Source organism: Podarcis pityusensis (genome assembly GCF_964106645.2).
Source record: "Podarcis pityusensis genome assembly, chromosome: 13".
Lineage (NCBI taxonomy): Eukaryota > Metazoa > Chordata > Lepidosauria > Squamata > Lacertidae > Podarcis > Podarcis pityusensis.
The window spans coordinates 51,996,549-52,024,394 of record NC_138038.1 but is presented as its reverse complement, the minus strand read 5'-3'; the positions used below and the strand labels follow the sequence as shown (position 1 = coordinate 52,024,394).

General features: G+C 47.8%; 1 protein-coding gene across 1 annotated transcript; it reads left to right on the top strand.

Moving 5' to 3' along the window:
- CLDN7 (claudin 7) lies at window positions 1–27,634 on the top strand. Its single transcript, XM_080980034.1, has 4 exons — window positions 1–313; window positions 17,662–17,826; window positions 24,003–24,087; window positions 26,049–27,634. Exons 1-4 carry the CDS (start codon window positions 91–93, stop codon window positions 26,215–26,217), a joined length of 642 nt encoding a protein of 213 aa, XP_080836160.1. The 5' UTR covers window positions 1–90; the 3' UTR covers window positions 26,218–27,634.
- The last annotated feature ends 212 nt before the right edge of the window (window positions 27,635–27,846 follow it).

The following is a 27,846-nucleotide window of genomic DNA, read 5'->3' as shown; positions in this document are numbered from 1 at the left end:
CCTGGCGCGCAGGTACGCTCCTGGCCTCTCGCTCCCGCCGGATTCCTCGGGCTTCTACTCGCGCGTCTCCATCTCTCTCCCCCCTGCGCCATGGCCAACTCGGGCTTGCAGCTGCTGGGCTTTGTGTTGTCGCTGCTGGGCTGGATCGCCGCGCTGGCGGCCACCTGTATGCCCCAGTGGCAAATGTCTTCCTTCTCCGGGGCGAACATCATCACCGCGCAAGCCTTCTACAGGGGCCTCTGGATGGAGTGTGTTTATCAGAGCACGGGCCAGATGCAATGCAAGAACTACGACTCCATCCTCAGCCTCGACTGTGAGTAGCCAGGCGGACTACATTGCTTTTTTGGGGGGGAGCGGGGTGGGGTTTTGGGAAAGGGAGAAGCTGGAGGGTCCTGCCCTCCACTTCAGAGCAGGACCTTGTTCGGGGGGGGGGGAATAAATCTATTTATTCCATAGTAAAGGAGGACATAATATTCCCCCTTCTTTCCTGATGCGCTTTTCTATCCAAGGCGCGCCAAGCGGTGCGCGCGGTTCTGCTCCCCATTTCATCCTCGCCACAGCCCCCCTGTGAAGGAGGTGAGGCGGAGAGAGGGCGGTGCCCCCCCGGTCATCGTCCCCCCCCCCCGCACCAGGTCATCGTCCCCCCCCCCCCGCACCAGGTCATCGCCCCCACTTCATGCCTAGTTATCGGAATTCGAACCCAGATCCGGCGCACTAATCCTTGCGCAACGCTGGTTTGGTTATTTCTGTATTACCCGCCCTTCGCCCTGAGGTCCCGGGGAGGGTCTTGCGGCGTTAAAATGGAAAACCGTGATGAAAAACGGCTTGCTTACGAGTAGGAGGGTTAGCAAAAGGAAATTGGGGGCCGAGATGGGGAGGAGAGAGAGCCAGGTGGTGTTTTTTCTTGGGGTGTGTGTCAGGAAAGGAGTGGTTTTTTTGGAGATGTGGGTCACACCATGAAAAGAGGAGTTTGTAAGTTCCAGCTGTGGGGAGATGGGGGTTTCTTGGGGGGGGGGCAAGGAGCAGTTGATGGGAAGAGATACGTTTTTAGGGAATGTGGGGCTTTCTTAACCGCAAGGAAAGCGCAAGGTTGTGAGATGAGCGGGAAGGGCGCCGTTGTGGGTCAGGTGTGGGGCGTGTTTGGCCTTTGGCAGAAAAGGAGGGGCAGTTTGCAGTGGGGTTTGAAGGGCAGGAAAGAGGGTGGGGCAGGGGGGTCAAGTTGGGGTGACCCAGGTTGAGGAAGAAAGTCTTTGGGGCAACAGACTTAGCTCTCCACAAAATTACATTTTGTGGCCACTCCCCAAGCCTTGAAGGTGTTTTATTTTCATATATTTTTATATCCTGCCAATCGTCGCAAGCTCTCAGGGCGGTTTGCAGTTTGAGAAGTTGAATTCGGTGCTTGGAGGGCAGAGATCGGGAGCAGCAGGCATCCATTTTCTTCCTGCAAAAAGAAAAAAAGGCCCTTTACCTGCTCCATTCTTCGTTGCCCTTTCGCCCCCTTGGCTACTGATTAACTCAAACTGTCGCCTTCCCCATCCCACACTACAGGGAACAGGGAGCCCCATCCCAGGCCAGGAACGCTCCCCGCGAGGAACACACAGAAATAATTTTGGCCTTGTCTGGAAACTTCCCTCGCTCCCTTTCTTTAGATATTTGGAGTGTGGGTTGTGGCCTCCTCCCAGCCACAAAACCCCCAAGCATCTACTTTGGCCCTTTGGGGTCCCTGCCCACATCTTCCTTTGCAAATGTTCTCTGTTCCTTCGGACCGCAGCCTGAATTTTCTCCTGCCCAGACCTTTCTGCTTGTCTTTCCCTTTAGTTGTTGCGAAAGGAAGATTTGGGGAGAGGGGTGGGCAAAAGAAACAGCCCCCAATCCCCAAGGAGACAGACAGACAGCCAGCGAGAAAAGCACCCTCCTTTAAATTCCTCCCTCCCATCCGGATATTTGGGTGGCTAGGTTGACTGGGTTTTACAGGCTTTTAGGAGACAAAAGGAAATGTATTTGCTCATCTTCTGAAAAGCCCTTTCTCTAATCCTGTCGATTAGTTGTGTTTGACAAGCAGGAACTGATTTCTCCTTTCACATTCAAAATGGTTGTTGGGCCCAAGATCCGGGTTCAAATCAAGCCTTTTATATTTAAGACCCCAAAACTTTATTTTTCCCTTTTTTTTTTTTTTTGCAACGTATAGTAAAGATTAGAAAGGCAAAGAACACCCAGAAGGCCAGTTTTGTATTTATAACATTGTGTTTACGGGAGACACATTTTTGTTCTCCCCGCTTCCAGCCAAATCCTCCGGTTTATACCTTGGAATCCCTAAATTAGTAACTGGTGTGTCTTTCCCAGCTGTATAGTGGAAGGGATGGATTTTCAGCCTTACCTGATCTTACAGCCCTGTTAAGCCCCGTGGGACTATGAATCGTCTTAAACCGGGATTAAATGCAGTGCAAACTGAATTATGGGCGGGCAGGGAAAAAGGAAGCTATCGAGGGGGAAGAAGTTGTTAAATCTCTGTTTAGACAACTGGGCCACAATGATCGCACCACCCCTCCTTCCCCAAACAGAAAGAGGGTGGAGATCTCCACATCTTGTTTTTTTATTATTATTACTAAATATTTTTATTCCCTTTCTCCTTCTTCTGTCTGTCCTCTTTTTGCAAACCCGTTGCTTTCACTTCTTCTTTTAAAAAACCCCACCACCCACTTCAAAACTCTCCTTCGCTTATTTCTTCCTTTTCTGCCGAAATTCTCTTCCTGAAACCACCTGGACTGGTTGGGTCACTTTTCTGGGTTTTTTCCCCCTCTCTCAAGCCACACCTTTCGGGTGAAGAATGACAAAAGGCCAGTTCTCTTGTCACCACCTGCCGCTTCGCGGCCCTCCCAGATCTCTTTGACCTTGTTTTTAAAAATAAAAGAGATAGGTGGAGCAGGAAAGGGGGAATTTATTTTATGGTCCGTATCCATGGCTGCCTTTTGGAGTTTGATAGGTGAAACCAGAGAGGTCTCTGCCCTCAAGGCGCTTACAGTTTAAAACAGGCTGGGTGGCAGAGGCTTTCCTTCTGTGCTAAACGCCCTACAGAAGACAGAGCAAGGGTTTTTAAGTCCAGATTTCTGAGGACATACAATATATAATAAATATTACATTCATGAATGGCCATCTGTCATGGATGCTTTAGCTGAGATTCCAGCATTGCAGAGGGTTGTCTCTAGATGACTGTTGGGGTCTTTTCCAACTCTACGATTTTATTATATAATATACGCAGAGATTCTGAATTTGGCATAAATTTGGCAGAGCAGGGAGTTGAGAAGGAGGAAGTGTTGAAGGCGGCGTTGAAATATTCTATAAACGAGGGGCAGATTTGAACCACAATACCTTTAAAGCACATTTGAATCTCCTTTCTGTCCCTCAAACAATTCTGGGCTCTGTAGTTTCAGGGGCTGCTGAGAATTATAACCTTGTCAGGGGCAAACTACAGTTCCCCGAATTCTTTGAGGGAAAGAATGTACTATAAAGCTATAGCATATGGTTACAGGGTGGGTTTCCCCCCCTTTTAAAGAGAGATTTGGGAGGAAGAATGGCTCCCCCCTGCTGGCTTTCATGGTCATCGTCGTCGTCATCCTTCTAAGGGATCTGGTCGTCGTCATCCTTCTAAGGGATCTGGTTGGGAAATGATTCTGGCGAGAGACGCCTTGCGCTTTGAATGTCCCTGGAAATCAATAGTGATTCATGGCTGTGTGTTTCCTGGCTCAAAATGGCTTCCATCTCGGAGTCGAGATTCCACTCTGGCCCTGTTTCCCTCCTGCCTGCTGGAGTTCGCCCTCCCCACACATCGCACCCCACCCCAAATGTGCATCTCGTTCCCGTCTGTTCTTGGGGGGAGCATCTTTCATACCGGTTTGCCCTGGGGACAACAACTCCCATCAGCCCCCAGAATGCGGCAGCCAGACTGGTGACTGGGAACGGCCGCCGGGACCACATAACACCGGTCCTGAAAGACCTGCATTGGCTCCCAGGACGTTTCCAAGCACAATTCAAAGTGTTGGTGCTGACCTTGAAAGCCCTAAATGGCCTCAAAGGCCCAGTGGACCTGAAGGAGCATCTCCACCCCCATTGTTCAGCCCAGACACTGAGGTCCAGCTCTGAGGGCCTTCTGGCGGTTCCCTCCCTGCGAGAAGTGAGGTTGCAGGGAACCAGGCAGAGGGCCTTCTCGGTAGTGGCACCCGCCCTGTGGAACTCCCTCCCACCAGATGTCAAGGAAATAAGCAGCTATCCTATCTTTAAAAGACATCTGAAGGCAGCCCTGTTTAGGGAAGTTTTTAATATTTAAGGCTGTTTTTAACACTTGATTGGGAGCCGCCCAGAGTGGCTGGGGAGACTGAGCCATATGGGCGGAGTATAAATAATAAATTATTATTATTATTATTATTATTATTATTATTATTATTATTATTACATGCTAGCTGAGGCTCAAGGGATTCGTGGTCCAGAACAGCTGGGGGTGCCACTGCTTTTAGGAGCACTTGCCTTCAGAATTAATGGTTACTGGCACCTTGTTCTCTTCTGTGAAACCATTGTTTCTTGTTCGAAGATTGCCATGGAATTACAGACTTGTAGACTCAGAAGGGACCAGTGGGGTCATCCAGTCCACCCCCGTGACACGCAGGAATCTTTCGCCCGACGTGGGGCTTGAACCCACGACCCCGAGGTTCTCATGTTCTACCAGTCGACTGAGAGGAGCAGGGTGCGCGCTCCTTCGCTTTCGAAGGAGCCAGCGGGTAGCTTGGCAGATATCTGAAGCTGGGCACCTGAAACATCTCATTATATGAAGTGTTAGAAACTTAGGTGTGCCCCAAATGGCTCCTTAAACCAGCGTGGCAGACACCAAAACAGAACGTCCATCTGCCATTTTGGGGTCAGAAGGCTCAAAAGTCGTATTTAATCAATATGGCTTTTTGGTTCCCGAAATCTGTTCTGATTGTGCAGGTAAAATATGACAGATGAGGTATTGCTAGTGTGTAGAATCTAAGGATTCACAGATGGTGGAGATGTCAGGATGGCAACCGGGCATCTTCACTTGGTCGCAATTGGCCGATAGCCAGGTGCAAAATGTGCCTAAAAAGGTAAAGGGACCCCTGACCATTAGGTCCAGTCGTGGCCGACTCTGGGGTTGCGGTGCTCATCTCACTTTATTGGCCGAGGGAGCCGGCGTACAGCTTCCGGATCATGTGGCCAGCAGGACTAAGCCGCTTCTGGCGAACCAGAGCAGCGCACGGAAACGCCGTTTCACTTCCCGCCGGAGCGGTACCTATTGATTTACTTGCACTGGTGTGCTTTCGAACTGCTAGGTTGGCAGGAGCAGGGACCGAGCAACGGGAGCTCACCCCGTCGCGGGGTTTCGAACCGCCGACCTTCTGATCGGCAAGTCCTAGGCTCTGTGGTTTAACCCACAGCACCACCCGCGTCCCTAAAATGTGCCTAGTGCCTGGCTAATTTTGAACGCTGATTACATGCGCCGCAGTAGGAAAGCCAATGATTTTGGGTCTCTGCAAGTAGGGCCAGCGACGCCAGGCCTAACATACCTTCCATCATGGTGAGGAAGCAGGTGTTGGAGGTACCCGGGATCTTTAGGGCAAGGCTGAGGGGACCTGTGACCTTCCAGATATTTCAGGATTTCAGCTCCCAATAGCCAATGAGGAGAGGGCTCTTGCGCCCAAAGGTTTCCCATCATGGGCCAGAAATCCAGCCCGGCTCTTCTTATTTTTAAAATTATTATTTATTAATTTTTTATGCCGTCTTGTGCTCGTAGATCTCAAGGCGGTTCACAAAATAACATTGCAATATAAAGAAAACAGGAAATACGTAATAGAAACCAGAACGAAGATAACCCAATAACCCCCCCCAACACATTTTAAAAGGACATCTGATGCCAATCAGCCCAAGGCCTGATCAAAGGGGAGACTTGTCGCCTGGTGCTTAAAAGATGCACTAGGTCGGCCTCCCTGGGGAGAGCATCCTATAAATGAGGAGCCACCACAGATAAGGCCCCGTTCTTGTGTTGCCACCTTCCAGACCGGACTACTTCTTATGTATAAGAAGGAAGCTGACCTGGTTAGTATAGAGGAAGGCTCTAGATAGCAGGATTCTAGGTTTGAAGCCCCTTTGACCTTGGAACTTTTGGACTACAGTTCACATCTGCCGCCCCCCCCCCCCCAGGCTATGCTTGGGAGTTGTAGCCCCAAGTTCCTGGAGGGCGCCAGGTTTTGGGTGTGGCTTATGACATCCTCTCTGGGAATTGGGGTCCAGTGGGTTCCACAACCAGGGCGATCTGCTTTGGCTTCCTTCTCTGTATACCTGAGTCGGGCCGGCCTCTGTTTATAAAACCAGACCTCAGAGCCAAGAGGGCCTGATAATCTTATCGCCCTTCATTGTTTGAGAAAACAAACTTGCTTTGCTCACACAACCGCAGGGGTCACGGGAAGAAGTGGCGGCAGCAGCAGGAATCTGGAAATCTGTTTTGGTAACTGGCTGCGTCTCCATCCCGGGGGAGACGGCTGGTTTTTGTGCCCATTTCACAGATCCCTTTGTGTAAGGTAGAGGACTTGGAACTCCCAGATTTTCCAGAAATGAAGCCTTGAGAACTAGATCCGGGAAGATAAGTTTTCCCAGTGGATCAGCGGGGAAAGGGGAAGAGTATTATGGGGTCTAATGCAGCTTGGGTGTGCAGCTAGGCAGAAAAAAAGTTGAGGAAACGCGATTAGAGGTTCCTGGCTGCAGGGCGGTATCTACTTTAGGGGTGCCCTATAGCTGGATCAGGCCCAAGGGGGCCCATCCTGTTCTCCCAGTGGCCAAGCGTGTCCCCCATTGGGCAACCCAGAGGCAGGATACGACCTCAAGAGCGTTCTCCCCTCCTGTGGTTCCCAGCAGCTGGGATTCAGAGGAAGGGGGCCGAGAGCAAGAAACTTTGCTCGGCTTTTTTGGGGAGACAGAAGGGGGCCCCCAATGAAGCAAGAACAGCCAGGGTTCCTGGTTCCCAGGCCTAACCTTCCCCCCTCCCCGTAGAAGGCCTGCTTTAGCCACTAGCTCCTGTCTTGTTGTTGTTTAGTCGTTTAATCGTGTCCGCCTCTTCGTGACCCCCTGGACCAGGCACTCCTGTCTTCCACTGCCTCCCGCAGTTTGGTCAAACTCATGCTGGTAGCTTCAAGAACACTGTCCCACGATCTCGTCCTCTGTCGTCCCCTTCTCCTTGGGCCCTCCATCTTTCCCAGCATCAGGGTCTTTTCCAGGGAGTCTTCTCTTCTCATGAGGTGGCCAAAGTCTTGGAGCCTCAGCTTCAGGATCTGTCCTTCCAGTGAGCACTCAGGGCTGATTTCCTTCGGAATGGAGAGGTTTGATCTTCTTGCAGTCCATGGGACTCTCAAGAGTCTCCTCCAGCACCAGAATTCAAAAGCATCCATTCTTCGGCAATCAGCCTTCTTTATGGTCCAGCTCTCACCTCCATACATCACTATAGTGGTACCTCGGGTTAAAGACTTAATTCGTTCCGGAGGTCCGTACTTAACCTGAAACTGTTCTTAACCTGAAGCACCACTTTAGCTAATGGGGCCTCCTGCTGCCGCCGGAGCACAATTTCTGTTATCCTGAAGCAAAGTTCTTAACCTGAAGCACTATTTCTGGGTTAGCAGCGTCTGTAACCTGAAGCGTATGTAACCTGGAGCATATGTAACCCGAGGTAGCACCGTACTGGGAAAACTGTAGCTTTAACTATACGGACCTTTGTTGGCAAGGTGATGTCTCTGCCTACGCCACCCCTTTCCCTGAACTCTGTCCACCTGCGCTGGTTTCAATGAAACCCTTTGTTTCGCCTGCTGGTTGGCTGGTGTGTGTCGTCGTCCGTGGCACCTGGGCAGGTCTGCGTGCGCACCTGTCCTGAGGGAGGGGTGATGTCACCTCCCCTCCCCCCCCCCGGTCCGGCGGGGAGGGAGGCAGGAAAGAAGAAAGGGAAAGGGTGCGGCAAAGCCGAGTTGGATTCCGATAAATCCCTATATCAACTTTGCCGTGAAAGTGAGCAAGTCCCTTTCCAAAACACTCAGTTTCTCCCAAGTCTTCCTGTTTTCTCTCTCTCTCTCTCTTCCACTGTCTCCATTTCCCCCACAGAAGGACCGAAAAGGTACTCCAGTTCAAAAACGGCACTGTTATGGGTGCAACATAAAACCTGTCTCTCAGTCAGAAGGAATCGGGTCTTTTTCGTGCGGCAGCACCTAAACTTTGGAACTCTCTGCCTGTTTCTAAATTAAATCGATTGGCCGTTTTCGTTTTTTGATGTGGCAACTTAGAATATTTTAAGCAGAAGGCTTAAAAAGGGAGGGTGTTCCTTAAGCAGGGAGCCACAGCGAAAAGGCCGATTCTCGTGTTGCCAGCCTCCATCAGACGTTCTCAACCTGTGGGTCCCCAGATGTTGTTGGACTACAACTCCCATCATCCCTAGCTAGCAAGGCCAGAGCTCAGGGATGATGGGAGTTGTAGTCGAACAACATCTGGGGACCCACAGGTTGAGAACCGCTGCTCCAGATCTCCCATGAAGGAGCATCTCCACCCCCATCGTCCAGCCCGGACACTGAGGTCCAGCTCCGAGGGCCTTCTGGCGGTTCCCTCCCTGCGAGAAGTGAACCAGGCAGAGGGCCTTTTCGGTGGTGGCACCCGCCCTGTGGAACGCCCTCCCACCAGATGTCAAGGAAATAAACAACTAGCTGACTTTTCTAAAAGGCAACTGAAAGCAGCCCTGTTTAGGGAGGTTTTGAATATTTGATGTTTTCTCATGTTTTTAATATACTGTTGGGAGCTGCCCAGAGCGGCTGGGGAAACCCAGCTAGATGGTTGGGGTATAAATAATATTTTTTTAAAAAAATATTATTATTATGGAGGGGGTGGGTACACGAGGGAGGACTTCAGAGGGAAACCTGGGTTGATTCATATGGGGAGAGGTGGTCCTGAGCTGTTTAAGGCTTTATACATCAAAACCAGCACTTTGCATTGGGCCCAGAAACTAATTGGCAGCCAGTGAGGTCAGGCCAGGATTGGCGTTATAGCCTCAAACCATCTTGCTCTGAATCCTGCACCTATCACAACACATAGGCTAATAGTTGTTGTTGTTTAGTCGTTTAGTCGTGTCCGCCTCTTCGTGACCCCCTGGACCAGAGCATGCCAGGCCCTCCTGTCTTCCACTGCCTCCCGCAGTTCGGTCAAACTCATGCTGGTAGCTTCGAGAACACTGTCCCACCATCTCGTCCTCCGTCGTCCCCTTCTCCTTGTGCCCTCCATCTTTCCCAACATCAGGGTCTTTTTCAGGGAGTCTTCTCTTCTCATGAGGTGGCCAAAGTCTTGGAGCCTCAGCTTCAGGATCTGTCCTTCCAGTGAGCACTCAGGGCTGCTTTCCTTCAGAATGGAGAGGTTTGATCTTCTTGCAGTCCATGGGACTCTCAAGAGTCTCCTCCAGCACCAGAATTCAAAAGCATCCATTCTTTGGCGATCAGCCTTCTTTATGGTCCATATCGCTTCCATACATCACTACTAATAGAATAATAGTATCATTCAAATAATAATAGAACAATGGTATCATTCAAATTGTAGGAATAAGCCAATCAAAGTTCATATGTACAAAATAACAGTGGTAGCGAAGACCGTGTGTTCAAAACAGATGTCTAAGGAACAGTCTCACAATAGTCTTTCAAAAGTTACAACAGAAGACTTCTCAAAAGCTTCAAAAGGACAGTGTCTCTGGAATGATATTACTGTTTCGTAATAGTCTTCATCAGCTGGAAATAAGATACAAGGCAGACAACCGATGAATGATAACCAAACTGAGCTACTTGCATACACATTGTGTAATAAAACAAAATATACATAAAAAGGCACATACTTCATATTTTCCAACACTAGATCGTGTAGCTGCTGATTCTTGCAACACAATTGCACAGGACATATAAAATAAGCCACAGGTGTTTCCCATAATGATATACTAATGATATATACATAAAGGAACAGTATAGCATATACAGCATACAAAAACAAACACAGAGTAGACCCATGAAAAACAAATATACGGAGGAATAGTATTAAGTGATTTAAACATACAGTCATACCTCGGGTTACAGACGCTTCAGGTTGTGTGTTTTTGGGTCGCACACTGCGCCGAACATGGAAGTATTGGAATGGGTTACTTCTGGGTTTCGGCGCTTGCGCATGTGCAGAAACACTAAATCGCGCTTTGCGCATGCACAGAAGCACCAAATTGCAACCCGTGCGTGCACAGAGGGTTGCGAACGTGCCTCCCGCATGGATCACGTTCGCAACCCAAGCGTCCAGTGTACAACAAATGATGCATGCAGCAATTTTAAAATGAAACAAAGTCAACTTCAGAATTTAGCATCCCCAGGATGAATTGATTTGAACAGAAAAAGGAAACGACTTTCTTGTTGACGTAGCCGCCGTTCAAAATCTTGCCTCATCCCGAATTTCTTTTGATTTACCCATAATACTGTAAATGGTAAACCTTGTGTCCAAATGTTTATGGGAAATGAAATATTTGACCAAAGGCCTCCATAATGGAATTTCGTATGCGAGAACGATGTTCCCCAGTGCGAACCCCGGCTGCTCCTGTGGTGGAACCTATGTGCAATAAATTACATGGACATCGAATAAGGTAAACCACATCTTTAGTTTGGAATGTTCTGAATCCTGCAGCAGCTGAAGTTCCCAGACTGTCTTCAGAGGCAGTCCTATGTGTAGCCCATTACAGTAATCTAACCTAAAGGTGACCAGAGCATAGACAACAGAAGTTATTATTATTATTACCGTATTTTTTGCTCTATAAGACGCACCAGACCACAAGACGCACCTAGTTTTTGGAGGAGGAAAACAAGAAAAAAATATTCTGAATCTCAGAAGCCAGAACAGCAAGAGGGATTGCTGCGCAGTGAAAGCAGCAATCCCTCTTGCTGTTCTGGCTTCTGGGATAGCTGCGCAGCCTGCATTCGCTCCATAAGACGCACACACATTTCCCCTTACTTTTTAGGAGGGAAAAAGTGAGTCTTATAGAGCAAAAACTACGGTATTTATTGAATTTATATACCACTCTATACCCAGAGGTCTCTGGGCGGTTCACAGAATAAAACCAAAATATAAAACCACAAAATACATAATCAAAATAAAAACAACAACCCAATAACCCCCCCCGAAAACCCCCCACATTTTAAAAGGGCATAGGATCCTCACAACATTTAAAGTAAGACAATTAACAAACTTGGACAAGAGACACTTGTTGGAAAGACCATGATTTCAGGAATGTTTGCAGCAAAATTTATTGCCAACCGAATTGACCAGGTGCTTTTCTGATACAAAGACATACAGGAACGTAAAAAGCTGTAAAGGTAAAGGGACCCCTGACCATTAGGTCCAGTCGTGGCCGACTCTGGGGTTGTGGTGCTCATCTCGCTTTACTGGCCGAGGGAGCCGGCGTACAGCTTCCGGGTCACATGGCCAGCATGACTAAGCCGCTTCTGGTGAACCAGAGCAGCGCACGGAAACGCCGTTTACCTTCCCGCTGGAGCGGTACCTATTTATCTATTTATCTATTTATCTGATGTGCTTTCGAACTGCTAGGTTGGCAGGAGCAGAGACTGAGCAACGGGAGCAAATGGCTCCAAACTCGTGGCAGCGGCATCCCCTCACCTGCCACAACCTGGCGCTCTCCAGCTCTTTTGGACTACAACTCCCATCAGCCCCAGCTGGAGAGCGCCAGGTTGGGGAAGCCTTGCTATTCTATTCAAACACAAACGGTTTCAAATATTAGAAGGGATTCAATTGCGTTAATGTCTATGATTTACCGTATTTTTCGCTCTATAGGACGCACTTTTCCCCCTCCAAAAATGAAGGGGAAATGTGTGTGCGTCCTAGGGGGCGAATGCAGGCTTTCGCTGAAGCCTGGAGAGCGAGAGGCGTCGGTGCGCACTGACCCCTCTCACTCTCCAGGCTTCAGGAAGCTCTCCGCAAGCCTTCGGAGCCTGGTGGGAGTTCCTGCTGGGCTCCGAAGGCTTGCGGATTGCAGCCTGAAGCCCGGGGAGTGCAGTGCCCACTCCCGCTGCGCTCCTCGGGCTTCAGGCAGCTATCCGCAAACCTTCAGAGAGCTCCCCCAGCCCGCAAGCTTCTGCCAAAGCCGTGCGCAGCCTCTTCCAGCTGGAGAGGTTGTGCGTGGCTAAAGAGGAAGCCAAGACAGCCAGTGGGATGGATCCCGCTGACTGTCTTGGCTTCTTTGCACTTTAGGGCTGGGGGGGGGGAGAATTTTTTTCTTTATTTCCCCCTCTAAAAACTAGGTGCGCCCTATAGTCCGGTGCGCCCTATGGAGCGAAAAATACGGGTACTTCTGGATGGAAAGATGTACAACCATGCTTTTCAGGTAGCTTTTTTATTTTTAGAAAAAGGGGGGTCCTTTTTGTAAAATTGCTTCTAATTAGCAGTGAGACGAGACCGAATGCTTAGCTTTCCACAAGATTTATTTTCATCTCATTTCACAAGATTTATGCACCGATTGTAAAAAAACAACAACGCTCAAAGTAATTTGCAAAAAAGATTTAAAATACCAGTACGAAGAATGAAGAGCACTAATTTAAGGCTTATAAAATAACAACAGGCTAAAAACAGATTAAAACTCGCAGCAACTTTCTCAACATCTGAATATGCCTGTTTTTAGCAGCGTCGAAAAGCGATCTGCACGGGCGCCTTTCTGAAATCAATTAGCAGGGAGTTCCAAAGTTTACTGCCACACCACACTAAAAGACAAGTGCAAAATGGCACCTTTAGCACTGTCAGTAGTGACCTTGCAGTGATTGTGCGATCTGCCTCAAATCACCTGATTTATATAAATTTCTGGCGGGGCGGGGAGAGGTATCTGTTGACTCTCCCCTTCCCTTTAGATGCCAGCGCCCCGCTGAGTCACAAAATGGGGCAGGGCTTTTTTGGCTGTGCGGCTGAGCATTGTGTGGTGGCAGGCAGGCAAGGTGGAAGCCCTCGATTGCTCCTCTCGGCTCTCTCCGTGAACCAGGAGTCCGGCGGCGACTCCTACCTTTACGACAGCTCGTTTGCTGAATCCGTGAAGCGTTAAGCAAGGTGTGGCTTTATAGGTCCTACTAGCAAATGGCTTAGACTTTGAATCCCTTTTTAACCTACCAGGTTGTTCCTTGGCAAAAAGCCAACGAAAATCGGGGCCTGGCTTTAGATCCTGGTGCCCCCCAGCGGCTGCTGGGAGTTGCAATCCGAAGCAGCTGGGGGGCACCAGGTTTGTGGAAGGGTGGTCCGGGTCAGTCTGCCCCACTCCCTCCAGTACTGTAGAGATTAACCCCAGTAGAGGGTTCGTGACCCCTAGGAACCTTGCACTGCCAACCTCAGAATCATCCACGCCCCCAATCAAGCGCGAGTCAATGGGTTTAGCAAACAGTAAAGTCATTCATCTTGGGAGAAAAGCAATGACAAACCTAGACAGCATCTTTAAAAGTGGAGACATCACCTTGCCAACAAAGGTCCTTATAGTTCAAGCCATGGTTTTCCCAGTAGTGATGTATGGAAGTGAGAGCTGGACCATCAAGAAGGCTGATCGCCGAAGAATGGATGCTTTTGAATTCTGGTGCTGGAGGAGACTCTTGAGAGTCCCATGGACTGCAAGAAGATCCAACCTCTCCATTCTGAAGGAAATCAGCCCTGAGTGCTCACTGGAAGGACAGATCCTGAAGCTGAGGCTCCAAGGCTTTGGCCACCTCATGAGAAGAGAAGACTCCCTGGAAAAGACGCTGATGTTGGGAAAGATGGAGGGCCAAGGAGAAGGGGACGATGGAGGATGAGATGGTTGGACAGTGTTCTCGAAGCTACCAGCATGAGTTTGACCAAACTGCGGGAGGCAGTGGAAGACAGGAGTGCCTGGCGTGCTCTGGTCCAGGGGGTCACGAAGAGGCGGACACTACTAAAGGACTCAGCAGCAGCAACAACAACAACAACAAAAGTCATTAAAGGCTGAAAGCAGGAAGGGCAGAGTTTTGTCTGCATAGCTTTTTTGCAGGACCCCCCCCCATCATTCAGTTTGTACAAACACGACACACACACACACTCACACATGACATACGCGGTGCTTCTGTTATAAATTCATAGAAAATCAGCCGTACATGGGATCTGTACCGTTCCACTTTTATTTTACACCACGAAGGAAGGACTATGAAAGGGGGGAGAATTGACACAAGGCAGCCATAATCCCCCAAGCGCGAGCCCTACCCAGTTGGCATGCCAACCTTGATGGTCCTAGACAGAAGATCATCACACTCACAAAGGACCTGCATATGGAAGTGGATTCAGTACGGACTGAAACAAAGGACAGTGACCAGCCCTTCCCTCTGGGGGCAGGAAACAGTGAACTCCTCTTTGCCCTCAGGAATGTAATCATGGGGAGGGGGAAAGGAGGAAGCGGACAGGTGACAAGACACTCAGGGTTACCACCACAACTCCTCCCTCAACCCCTCCTCTTTGTGATGTGTCAATGATGTAGTTATGATGTAGTCTTAGGAGTGTAGCATGGGGGACTAGTAGCTAATAAAAGTTGGGGTCTTCTTCTGTTTGGGGCTTCCATCTTGTTTCACCTGGTGGCAGGTGGGAGTCCTGTTGCGACAGTCTTCAATAAAGACCAAGCCGACTGGCTGCTGTTTTGCTCTGGTATTCCTGGCTGGGTCCTTGCTTTTTTTGTCCAAGGGAGCCCTCAGATTTCTCTGTTAACAGCTTCCAACATTTCTCCGATGAAAAATAGGGACGTTTCTCACCCAACTGACCCCCATTTTTTGTCTCCTGCCCCCTGAGCAGTGGCGTAGCACAGGGGCAGAAAATTCTTAGCGGCGCAAAGTTTTGATGCCCGGTGCCGCCTCAATACATTTGCTTGCGTCCGTCGCTGGGCTCTGTCGAAAATGGCTTCTCCAGGAAGTAACCTCTGTCCAGACAGTGGAATGACTCTTCTTTTCTTATCTCTGCGGCTGCGATCTCCTGAGTCAAATGTCCGTATGTGCTCTGCCTGTTTCCTGCACTCTGCCTTGCCCCGGGCACCAGCAGCCCATGCTACGCTACTGCCCCTGAGCGTCTCCTAACAGGATAAGGGCGAGTGCCGCCGCTGCTTCACCAACGGGGCACGACCTCCGCCGTCCTGAGAAAAACCCCTTCATCACAATTTTATTTTATTCTTTTTTTTGTCAATTTTTTTATTAGTTTTCACAATATTATAAACAAACGAACAAACACATAAGACAAACAAACATAAATCATAGCCTTATTGAAAATTACACTTATTAACTTTGTTAAGTGACTTCCTTGCTCCCCCTTGGTTGAATTTCATTGCATGTCCTTTTAACGCTTTCCCAAATCCCAATTCTTATAAAATTTAACTTAAATATTAACATCCTTAGATCTTCACCCTATGGAATTAAACATATTAATTCATCACTGAACAGAAATAAAATCCTAAGCCAGTTAAGTATCTGCAAGCTGTTTTCAGTTAATTTGACTTAACAAATTTAGCTAGATAATCATTAAATTTAATCCACTCTTCCTGATACTCCTCCTCCTTCTGGTTGCGGACTCTTCCGGTTAGGTCGGCTAGCTCCGAAAAATCCACCATCTTCATCTGCCATTCTTCTATCGCTGGTAATTCTTGGGTTTTCCACTTTTTAGCTAACAAAATACGGGCAGCAGTTGTGGCATACAAAAATAATTTAACATCTTTCTTGGGCAATTCCAAACCTGTTATTCCAAGAAAAAAGGTCTCTGGTTTCTTTATAAATGTATATTTCAACATTTTTTTCAATTCATATAAATCTTTTCCCAGAGGTCTTTCACCTTGGGACAGGTCCACCACATATGATAAAAGGTTCCTTCCTTTTCTTTACATTTCCAACATATATTGTCACAGTTATGCAATTTTATGTTACTCTTTGCAAAAAGAAAAGCACGCACCAACGAATAAATTTCAGAAAGGGGCAAGATTAGACCTTGCTGACCCTGGGAGCAAGGTATACAGACAGCTTTCTGGCTCTGGGACAGGAAGCAAGAAAGTGCCCCACGCTGACTCACAGACCGGAGTCATGCTTTTAAATTGCTGCAAAGACCTTTCGTTGCTTTGTTTAACTTCTTGAAACTTGCACGCCTGGTATTTACCTGGGGAAGGGACGGGCCATGAGTAAACTCTCCGGTTTCAAACATTCAAACGGTAGCAGGAAAAGGGCAGGGCTGCAATTTATCCTCTCTGACAGAGGATCAGTGGGGCTTGAGAACCTGGGTGCGCAAACTACGGCCCAGGGGCCGGATCCGGCCCAATCGCCTTCTAAATCTGGCCTGCGGACGGTCTGGGAATCAGCATGTTTTTACATGAGTAGAATGTGTGCTTTTATTTAAAATGCATCTCTGGGTTATTTGTGGGGCATAGGTATTCGTTCTCACCCCCCAAAAAATATAGTCTTGCCCCCCACAAGGTCTGAGGGACGGTGGACCTGAAAAAGTTTGCTGACCCCTGTTTAAGAAAATCTGAAGAACTCTGCCAAAGCCCCATCTAGCCGGGTATCTGTTTCCCACAGCGGCCAACCAGATGGCTGTGGGAAGCACGAATGCGGGACCCGAGTTCGAGGGCAGGTGCTGCCACACTTAAAGATTGATTTCTTACAAGTGTGGATGATGTTGCGCCTGTGACAGTTTCAGTTCCGCAGATTAAAGCAGTCGAGTGGGAATCTTTGGGGTGAGGCAATCTCCATGCTTCAAGGTTTCGCTTCCGTCCTCATAAAAAGACATTTGATGTTTGCGGTGATTTATCGGCACACCTCAATTCCACTCACCCTCGCTACTGGTGCCATTTCAGCCCTGAAAAAAAATAGCCACACCTTTTAAATTTGTGGGTGTGTTGTTTTTTTGAAAAATAATTTTCATTAGTTTTCAGTAACGATCATCCAATATACGCCTCATTGTATCAATACCAAGTTATAATATCAATTCCAGTATCAATCAGTAATACCCAATTACATAATTTAAGTGGCTCCCCGCGTGGTAGAATTGAAGGTTTGATCATTTTCTTTAATTCTGCTCCCAAACCCTTATTTAATCCCATTACATTCCTATCGTAATAACGATTCATTATACAACAGCTGCAATATCCTTAACTTCTATTCATGTTAACACTTTTCATAATTTATAAGACTGCCAGTATTAATAATCAGAATAAATTTGTGGTTTTTAACCTATTTGCTCTAATACTGTCTCCAGCTAAGTTTTCACTCCAGAAATCGATGGCGCCCAGTGAGTCACACATCCCTAAATGTGTCTATTTTGAAAACGGCAAACGTTTGCGATACAACCCAGCTGTTTCTCTTTTTTCAAAACCGTGAAATATTTGTGTGCCGGTGCTTAAAGCAGAGAAAAATAAAAGTGTTTGCTGTGAATTAAATCGGTACCTTTAAAAAGCAAGTAAACGAACCCTGGACAGATTCAAAAATGAACTTGAAATCCTTTGCCAGACTTCGGGGAAACAGTGAATTGTAGCCTTATTGCAGAGAAGCATTGCATTCGCATTTTCTGAATCTCCTCCCTTTATCTTTGCAGCGTCTCGCCAAGCCACCCGGGCACTGATGGTGGTCTCCCTGGTCCTGGGGGCGATTGGCATGGGCGTCGCCACCATGGGCATGAAATGCACCAATTGCGGGAGCGAGGACAAGGTGACGAAGGCTCGGATTGCCATGACAGGAGGCATAATCTTCATGGTTGCAGGTAAGTCGGCCAAGGAATGGCCCGTTTCCTGCTATGTGGGCCTAAAAAGAACAATGGCCGCTGGATCAGTGCAGGGGGGAGGTGCCATTCTCAGCCAGCGCCAAAGGGGAAAAACCCACAGGCAGGATTCGAACGCAAGTCTACAGCAACCGGGATTTAGAAGCATCGCAATGGCTCTGACTCTGCAGGGAGGACACAGCCTTTGTGACTACGAGCCACCAATAGCCTTGTCCTCCGTTAATAATTTGTCCAGTCCTCTTTTAAAGCCATCCAGTTTGGTGGCCGTCACTGGGGCAGGGAGGTCCATTCGAATTCGAATATCCTTTATTAGGCATAGCAAACCACACATTATCAAACAGAGAAAGTTGTGCAAAATACGAGCTCGACATAATGAGGTTTGTCCCGGTCAGATCTTTAACTCCAGAGGAAATCAATTTGCATAAATAATACAACACAGCATTACCACATCACCGATCAATTAAGAGCCACTAAATCTCTTTATGGGATGCGGGTGGCGCTGTGGGTTAAACCACAGAGCCTAGGGCTTGCCGATCGGAAAGTCGGCAGTTCGAATCCCTGCAACAGGGTGAGCTCCCATTGCTCAGTCCCAGCTCCTGCCAACCTAGCAGTTCGAAAGCACATCAAAGTGCAAGTAGTTAAATAGGTACCACTCCAGCGGGAAGGCAAACAGCGTTTCCGTGCGCTGCTCTGGTTCGACAGAAGCGGCTTAGTCCTGCTGGCCACATGACCCGGAAGCTGTACGCTGGCTCCTTCGGCCAATAAAGCGAGATGAGCGCCGCAACCCCAGAGTCAGCCACGGCTGGACCTCATGGTCAGGGGTCCCTTTACCTTTACTTAAATCTCTTTATAATGGCCCAGTCTTTCCACATGGACAGCACTCAAAAATTCAGCCACTATTAAAGTAATTTGATCGTTCCTGTCCGAGAGTAGGTCCTGAACCACTGGTAGCATAGAATTAAGCCTGTTGAGTTGTAAGGCCTCTAATAATTGTCTTCCGGCATAAATGCCAAAATCACAAGAAAAGAAGATATGCTCCAAAGTATCAGGTTCCTGTTTACTACATTTGCAGAGGCGCTCTGTTTCTGGGAGAGCTAATATCTTCCTCTTACTACCATTGAGGGAAACATATTAAATCTGGCTAACATAAACAGCCTGCACAGTTCATGGTTCTTGCAGGGAGTTCCATAGTTTAAACCCTGCGCTGCGTGAAAAAGGACTTTTTTTTATCCGTCCTGAATTTTCCAGTGTTCATCTTCATGCGACGTCCACCAGTTCTGGTGCTATAGGAGACACTTTCTCTAGGGCAGGCACCCCCAAACTTGGCCCTCCAGATGTTTTGGGGGCTACAGTTCCCATCATCCTTGACCACCGGTCCTGTTAGCTAGGGATGATGGGAGTTGTCGTCCCAAAACAGCTGGAGGACTGAGTTTGGGGGTGCCCACTATAGGGCACGCATAATTTTATGAATTCCTATTGCGTCTCCTCATGCTCGCTTTTTCTCTAAGCTCGAAAAACCCAAATACTGCAACTTTTCCTTGTAAGTTGAGTCCCTCCACTTCTTAGATCATTTTGGTTCCCTTTTCAGAAACTTTTCCAACTCTACAATATCCTTTCTTACGTGAGGCGACCAGAACTGGACTCCATTCTGGGTCCTGCTGGGTGGTTTTCAGCCCTTGCGATGTTCTCTAGTTAATTTCTCTGGAAAGACATACAGTGGTACCTCAAGTTAAGTACTTAATTCGTTCCAGAGATCCGTTCTTAACCTGAAACTGTTCTTAACCTGAAGCACCGCTTTAGCTAATGGGGCCTCCTGCTGCTGCCGCGCCACAGGAGCATGATTTCTGTTCTCATCCTGAAGCAAAGTTCTTAACCCAAGGTACTATTTCTGGGTTAGCGGAGTCTGTAACCCGAGATACCACTGTACAGTCGTACCTGTTAAGTCGAACATCTTGCGAGTCAAACGCCGCAAACCCAGAAATGAGCCTTCTGGCTTGCAAACGTTCTTTAGAACCCGAACACCCGACGCGGCTTCCGATTGGCTACAGGAGCTTCCTGCAGCCAATCGGAAGCCGCACTTTGGTTTCCGAACGTTTTGGAAGTCGAATGGACTTCCGGAATGGATTCTGTTCGATTTCCGAGGTACGACTGTACTTCTGATATAAGTCTCCATCCCAAGCAGACTCCTAACTGATTTTTTGTAGTGAGAGTCTTGTGCAGACCAGATCCCATGCCGGTTAGAAGATCCCTCGCCTCATTGCATCCTTTTCCTGTGCATTAGCTAACTGCTTCAATCGGTTGCCGTCCCAATCATAAACCCACATTGCAAATTGCTGTTTGGGCTATGAATGCTGCCCGCAATGAGCTTGTTAATTCAAATAAGGCTTGATAGGCTCAGTCCCAGCTCATTCTTGTCCACGCCAAATGGCGGCAGCTGTAGAGGGTTTCGCACTCGGGGCCTGCTTGGCGGTACCATCAGGGAACTGACCCCGAAGCATTCTCTGTGCAAGGCATCTGCTCTGCTGCTGCTGCTAATAATAATAATACTAATTATTATTTATTAATTATTTATACTCCACCCATCTGGCTGGGTTTCCCCAGCCACTCTGGGTGGCTTCCAACAGAATATTAAAAACACAATAAAACATTAAACACTTCCCTAAACAGGCCTGCCTTCAGATGTCTTCTAAAAGTCAGGTAGTTGTTAATTTCCTTAACATCTGATGGACTGGCACCACCACTGAGAAGACCCTCTGCCTGGTTCCCTGTAAGCTCCCTTCTCGCAGGGAGGGAACTGCCAGACGGCCCTCGGAGCTGGACCTCAGTGTCCAGGCTGAATGATGGGGGTGGAGACGCTCCTTCAGGTATACTGGGCTTTGAGGCCGTTTAGGGCTTTCAAGGTCAGCACCAACACTTTGAATTGTGCTCAGAAACGTACTGGGAGCTGATGTAGGTCTTTCAGGACCGGTGTTATGTGGTTTCGGCAGCCGCTCCCAGTCCCCAGTCTGGCTGCCGCATTCTGGATTAGTTGCAGTTTCCGGGTCACCTTCAAAGGTAAAGGTAAAGGGACCCCTGACCATTAGGTCCAGTCGTGGCCGACTCTGGGGTTGCGGTGCTCATCTCGCTTTATTGGCCGAGGGAGCCGACGTACAGCTTCTGGGTCATGTGGCCAGCAAGACTAAGTCGCTTCTGGCGAACCAGAGCAGTGCACGGAAACACCGTTTACCTTCCCACCGGAGCGGTACCTCTTTATCTACTTGCACTTTGTGCTTTTGAACTGCTAGGTGGGCAGGAGCAGGGACCGAGCAACAGGAGCTCACCCCGTTGCGGGGATTCGAACCGCCGACCTTCTGATCGGCAAATCCTAGGCTCTGTGGTTTAACCCACAGTGCCACCCGTGTCCCCCTTCCAAGGTAGCTACAGGTAAAAAGCATCAGTTAGCCTGGTGAAAAGGAGGGTTGAGCTCTGCAACCGCTCTTGCAGGGAAAGCATCTATTGAAGGGAGGCTGCAAATTGGATCTGTGGAATCAGGAGAGGCTGTTTGTTTTGGCGGTGGAGAAGCAGCGATGTTGTCATACAGGAGGGAATACCGTGCCCATCTCGAGGGAGGGCCGCAGGAAGAGGCGATAGGAATCAGATATATAAGCTAATCGCTCAACAGCACCTTGAACCTGGGCCAGGGGCGCCACAATGGAATGTCTAGGCAGCCCCCCCAAAATGAAATTTACCATTGTTGTTGTTTAGTCATTTAATCGTGTCCGACTCTTCGTGACCCCCTGGACCAGAGCACACCAGGCACTCCTGTCTTCCACTGCCTCCCGCAGTTTGGTCAAACTCATGCTGGCAGCTTCGAGAACACTGTCCAACCATCTCGTCCTCTGTCGTCCCCTTCTCCTTGTGCCCTCCATCTTTCCCAACATCAGGGTCTTTTCCAGGGACTGTATTACTATTAATTTCATTCTTACACCACTTTATATTTTAAAGTATCTCAAGGTGGTTTAAAAGGTAAAGGTAAAGGGACCCCTGACCGTTCGGTCCAGTCAAAGGTGATCATGGGGTTGTGGCACTCATCTCGCTTTCAGGCCAAGGGAGCTGGTGTTTGTCCACAGACAGCTTTCCCAGTCATGCGGCCGGCAGGACTAAACCGCTTCTGGCGCAACGGGACACTGACAGAAACCAGAGTTCACGGAAATGCAGTTTACCTTCCTATCTATCTACTTGCGCTTGCTTGCTTTCGAACTGCTAGGTTGGAAGGAACTGGGACAGAGCTCACCCCGTCGCGGGGATTCGAACCGCCGACCTTCTGATCGGCAAGCCCAAGAGGCTCCGTGGTTTAGACCACGGCGCCACCCCTTCCTTGCCCCCTGGAGCAACAGGAAACAAGTTTGCGCCATCTTCCAGGTGGCGGCCCTTCAAATGTTTGAAGATGGCTATCGTATCTCTTGCCCAACTCCCTCCACCGTTCCTTATAAGGCATGGTTTCCAGAGCCTTTTATCATCTCGGTTTCCCTCCTCTGCACATGTTCCAGCTTGTCAACATCCTTCTTAAACTGGGGAGCCCAGAACTGGACACAGGACTCCACATGGTGTCCTCCCAAGGCTGAATAGAACAGTTCCCAAACTCTGGGAACTGTAGTTTCCAGAGTTCCCAGACTCTGGGAACCGTAGCTGTACAAGGCAAATCTCAGCACCCTTAACAAACTACACGTCCCTGGATTCTTTTGGGGGAAGCCATGACTGTTTAAAGTGGCTTCTGCCATGTGAGATGAATGGGGCATAATAATAATAATAATAATAATAATAATTTATTATTTGTACCCCGCCCATCTGGCTGGGTTTCCTCAGCCACTCTGGGCGGCTTCCAACAAAGATTAAAAATACATAAGAAGACATGCACACACTTGAGTAACATTTATTTCCACAAACAATTAGGATCTTTGAGCATAAAGGGCTCAAAGAGTCTATAAAGTCGTAAATATCTTTTTCTTTTTTAAAAAAACTTCTGGGTAGCAGCTTGTAACATCCTGAATGCTGGGGGGATAAAACTTCCGAGGGTCATTTGGACGAACTTGCATGTGGAACTCCCTGCCACAGGAGGCCAACTTGGATGGGTTTAAAAGAGGACCGGGCAAATTCATGGAGGAGGAGAGGGCTATGGATGGCGACTAGCCAGGATGGCTGGGCCCTACCTGCACAGTCAGAGGAAGTGATGATGATTTCTGGAAACTGCAGGAAGGGAGAGGGCTCTTGAGTTCGAATCCTGCTTATGGGTTTCCCATAATAGTCCTCTGGTTGGCCCCTGTGAGAACAGGATGCTGGACTTGATGGGGAACTGGCCTGATCTAGCAGGTCTCTTCCCATGTTCTTTATGAACTGAACTAGCAAAGGAGTCGTGGAATTGTGGCGTCGGAAGGGACCCGAGGGTCATCTAGTCCAAACCCCCCCCCCCCCCGCCCCGTGAATCTTGATTTAAAGCATCCAGAACAGATTATGGGTTTCGAACTGAAACAGCTTCCTTTTTTTCCCCCAATTTTTTTTATTGGTTTTCACAACATTATAAACAAACAAACAAACAAACACATAAGACAAACAAACATAAATCATAGCCTTGTTGAAAATTACACTTATTAACATTAAGTGACTTCCTCGCTTCCCCTTGGTTGAATTTAATTGCATGTCCTTTTAACGGTTTTCCAAATCACAGTTCTTGTAAAATTTAACTTCAACATTAACATCCTTAGATCTTCACATTATGAAATTAAACATATTAATTCATCACTTATCATAAATAAAATCCTAAGCCCATTAAGTATCTGCAAGCTGTTTTCAGTTAATTTAACATATTTAACTAAGTAATCATTAAATTTAATCCACTCTTCCTGATACTACTCCTCCTTCTGGTCGCAGACTCTTCCGGTTAGGTTGGCTAGCTCCGAAAAATCCATCATCTTCATCTGCCATTCTTCTATCGTTGGTAGTTCTTGGGTTTTCTACTTTTTACCTAACAAAATACGAACGGCTTCCTTTTTAAGCATGTCGAAGTTGAGCATGGAACTGTTGAGTTTTCCAGGCTGTTGCTTGAACACCATGGAGGGGAAAGAATCTGTTATATAAATTATTTTCTCCCCCCCACCTTCCCTCTCCCTCTTTTTCCCCAGGGCTGTGCGCACTCGTTGCTTGTTCGTGGATCGGGCACCAGACTGTGACGGATTTCTACAACACCCTGGTGCCAACAAATGCAAAGTGAGTTTTCCGGTTGAGGCGGCGGGGGGGGGGGGGAGAGGAATGAATGCAGACCCCAAACCCCACAAGCTCTGGGTGTTAGGTTATGGGCGAACATGTCAGACGACACAGCGATTCTTTAAACAGCTCTTCTTTATTCAGATGCCAGAACAGAACTAGGCTGAGGAGCTCAGTCAGCCTGCTTATATAGAGCTCCAGAACAATGCAACTGTTGCCATTTTCTAAAACTATCCAATCACTGAACGTCACTTTTCGATCCTTCATTTGCATAGCTGTCTACAGTATCCCCCTGCTGGCCCAGGGTGAGAAGTTCAGTACATAACACTGGGCTTCTCTGATTTCTTCACCTCATCAAAACCTTGCCCACCCACCCACCCCTATGCTAAATAATCCAGCACAGGGTGGATTTGATTTACCGTATTTTTCACTCTATAAGACGCACCAGACCACAAGACGCACCTAGTTTTTGGAGGAGGAAAACAGGGAAAAAAATATTCTGAATTACAGAAGCCAGAACAGCAAGAGGGATCGCTGCGCAGTGAAAGCAGCAATCCCTCTTGCTGTTCTGGCTTCTGGGATAGCTGCGCAGCTTGCATTCGCTCCATAAGACGCACACACATTTCCCCTTACTTTTTAGGAGGGAAAAAGTGAGTCTTATAGAGTAAAAAATACGGTAAATCAAATTGAAGGAGCGTCTCCACCTCCATCGTTCTGCCCGGACACTGACGTCCAGTGCCAAGGGCCTTCTGGCGGTTCCCTCCCTGCGAGAAGCCAAGTTACAGGGAACCAGGCAGAGGGCCTTCTTGGTGGTGGCGCCCGCCCTGCGGAACGCCCTCCCACCAGATGTCAAAGAGAAAAACAACTACCAGACTTCTAGAAGACATCTGAAGGCAGCCCTGTTTAGGGAAGCTTTTAATGTTTGATGTATCACTGTATTTTAATATTCAGTTGGAAGCCGCCCAGAGTGGCTGGGGAAGCCCAGCCAGATGGGCGGGGTATAAATAAATTATTATCATTATTATTAGTAAGACAAAAACAAAAGGAAAAGGCCGCGAAAACGCAAAATAAATAGCAAAAACATACAGACCTCAGCGTAACACTCAAAATGGGAGTGTGGCACTCAAAACGGAGCACATTTGGCTTCCGAGAAAAGTTCGCAAACCGGAACACTTACTTCTGGGTTTCCAGTGTTTTGAGTTGTTTGAGTCCCAAGGCACATAAGAAACCAAGGAACCACTGTATTGTGCAATGGCTTTACTATATTTGTACCAAGCCGGGATTGCATCTCCTGGTTATTTATGCTAGATGTATGTGCATTTTCGAAAACTCCACTTGCTTATATACCAGGCAGGTGCAATACCTGTCTTTCCAACACCTATTTAAGATCTTCCCTTTTCCATCAAGCCTTTTAAGTGGCGATTTTTATCCCAGTTTGTATGTGTACTGGATTTGAAATTGTTTTTATTGTTTAAAATTGCTTTGGATTGCTCTGTGGGAAACAATAAAGGTAAAGGGACCCCTGACCATTCGGTCCAGTCGTGGCTGACTCTGGGGTTGCGGCGCTCACCTCGCTTTATTGGCCGAGGGAGCCGGCGTACAGCTTCCGGGTCATGTGGCCAGCAGGACTAAGCCGCTTCTGGCGAACCAGAGCAGCGCACGGAAACGCCATTTACCTTCCCGCCGGAGCGGTACCTATTGATCTACTTGCACTGGCGTGCTTTTGAACTGCTAGGTTGGCAGGAGCAGGGACCGAGCAACGGGAGCTCACCCCGTTGCGGGGATTCGAACCGCCGACCTTCTGATCGGCAGGCCCTAGGCTCTGTGGTTTAACCCACAGCGCCACCCGTGTCCCTCTTGTGGGAAACAATAAATGAAATAAATAAGTTCAAAAAGAAAGAAAAATGTGTGCATAAACTGGACCGATGGAGCATCTTTACGACTCAACTTTCTCCTCCTTGCAGGTACGAATTCGGATACGCCATTTTCATCGGCTGGGGGGGCGCTGCCCTGCTGCTCTTAGGGGGCGGGCTCCTCTCCTGCTCCTGCCCCGGGAAGACCGCCTACAGGGGGCGCCAGTACCCCCAGGGGAAGCCCATCTCCAAACCTCCCAGCTCCAAAGAATATGTCTAGCTTTCCTGATTGACAGTTCCTTCCCCCTTCCCCCCACGCCTAGAATACCACTGGACCAGAGGCGTGGAAAGACCACCCTGAACTTTTTGGGACGACCTCAGCAACTCCTTCCCCCACCCGAGAGAGGCGTTTTTAAATGTTTCCTCATTTCACACCAGATTTAGTTTTCTTTTTTTTACTAAATAATGCTATTTGTTAGCTTGCGATTTCCCCGTGTAATTCTTTTGCTAATGGATAGGAATAATTGTAAGTGATTAATGTAAGATGGTGTAAACACAACACTTCCACGCCGACTTATTGGAATGAGGGGGACACACAGATAATTTGTTAATTGAACTCTCTTCTCCACCTACCACCCCCGCAGACTCCCAAATAAATATAATTTTTTAAAAAAGATTACTCAGGGACATATATATAGTTGCGACAAAACTAAAACACAGGACCCAGTTCCCTTACGTTTGCTTGAAAGCAGCTCCTGAACTGGGAAGACTGGCAAATTCAGCACTTAACTGTGCGTCGGTATTGGGTCGTTGAACACCAGCAAATTGAGATTTAAAACAACGGTTCATTTCTCCTTGGGGTGTTTACACCTATCTGTCGTATAAGCATTTATATTTTGGGGGGTGGGGAGAATGAATGGAGGAGCCCCACTGGAAAATCCCCAGTGATATCTGTAACTGTGTGTAAGTATATAGAGCATTCACTTTGGGGCGAGTAGAAATGGTTTATATTAGGAAGGCTGTTCTGCATGGTGGAAAGTGTTGAGGGGGTCAGGATTTGACCCTAATTGCTTCGTGTGGCGTTAGAGGCAAGTGTGAAGGTTTGCTTTGCTGCAGAAATCATTGGTGGTTCTTCGTGTACACAAATACCCCTGATTTTATACACACACAAATACACACACACACACACACACACACACACAAATACGCCACCACCCCATAAATTTGCTAGGGTTCTGGTGAAAACATTTGACCCCAGCCTACAAAGATACGATGCTCTCGTTCCAGGCAGAGCCCTTAGGAAAAACAACCTGTTTGCCTATTTCCTATTACCGATATTAATGGGCATTCTAATTTTGGGCCTGTTAATTTCAACCCTTCACTTTACCCCGCCTTTAAAATCTTCCCAGTAAACGCCCCCTAAATCGTGTGTCGGGAACTTTTCTATACTTGGAGATATCTGCTTGCTTTAATAGATTTTAAATACTTGCTTTTAATTGCATGGGAAAAGGGGGAGGGAAAATATTGCCGGTCTTCAAGAAAGGAGGTATTCCTAGATTTTTAAATGTGGCCTTATTTAAAGCACTAAGACTCCTTAAGGTTGTGTGCGTGCGCATATTTTTTATTATTAATTGTCTTTGTGTTGCTGGGAATTGATATTTTTTTGTACATAATAAACAAGAATGTTTTGGACAAAAGCGGGCTTCAGTTTGACTCGTGTTTTGGGTGCCAGTCCTCATGAAAATTCATCGGCATGAATTTTAGCACAAATTTTTCCTAATACACGCATTTTTTGTATTCAATATTGCCAAAGAGACATGATATTGCAAAACCATTCTCGTATATAAACAGCCTGAAACAAGTTACAAAATAAATGTTGCAAAATACAAAGCAGCTCATTGCTCTTAAA

What these genes read in the sequence shown, in the direction of transcription:
- CLDN7 (XM_080980034.1), top strand. Translation starts at nt 91, where the DNA reads ATGGCCAACTCGGGCTTGCAGCTGCTGGGCTTTGTGTTGTCGCTGCTG. An exon ending in CTCCATCCTCAGCCTCGACT is followed by an intron (nt 314 to 17,661) that starts GTGAGTAGCCAG and finishes TTATCTTTGCAG; the next exon opens with CGTCTCGCCAAGCCACCCGG. An exon ending in CTGGTGCCAACAAATGCAAA is followed by an intron (nt 24,088 to 26,048) that starts GTGAGTTTTCCG and finishes TCCTCCTTGCAG; the next exon opens with GTACGAATTCGGATACGCCA.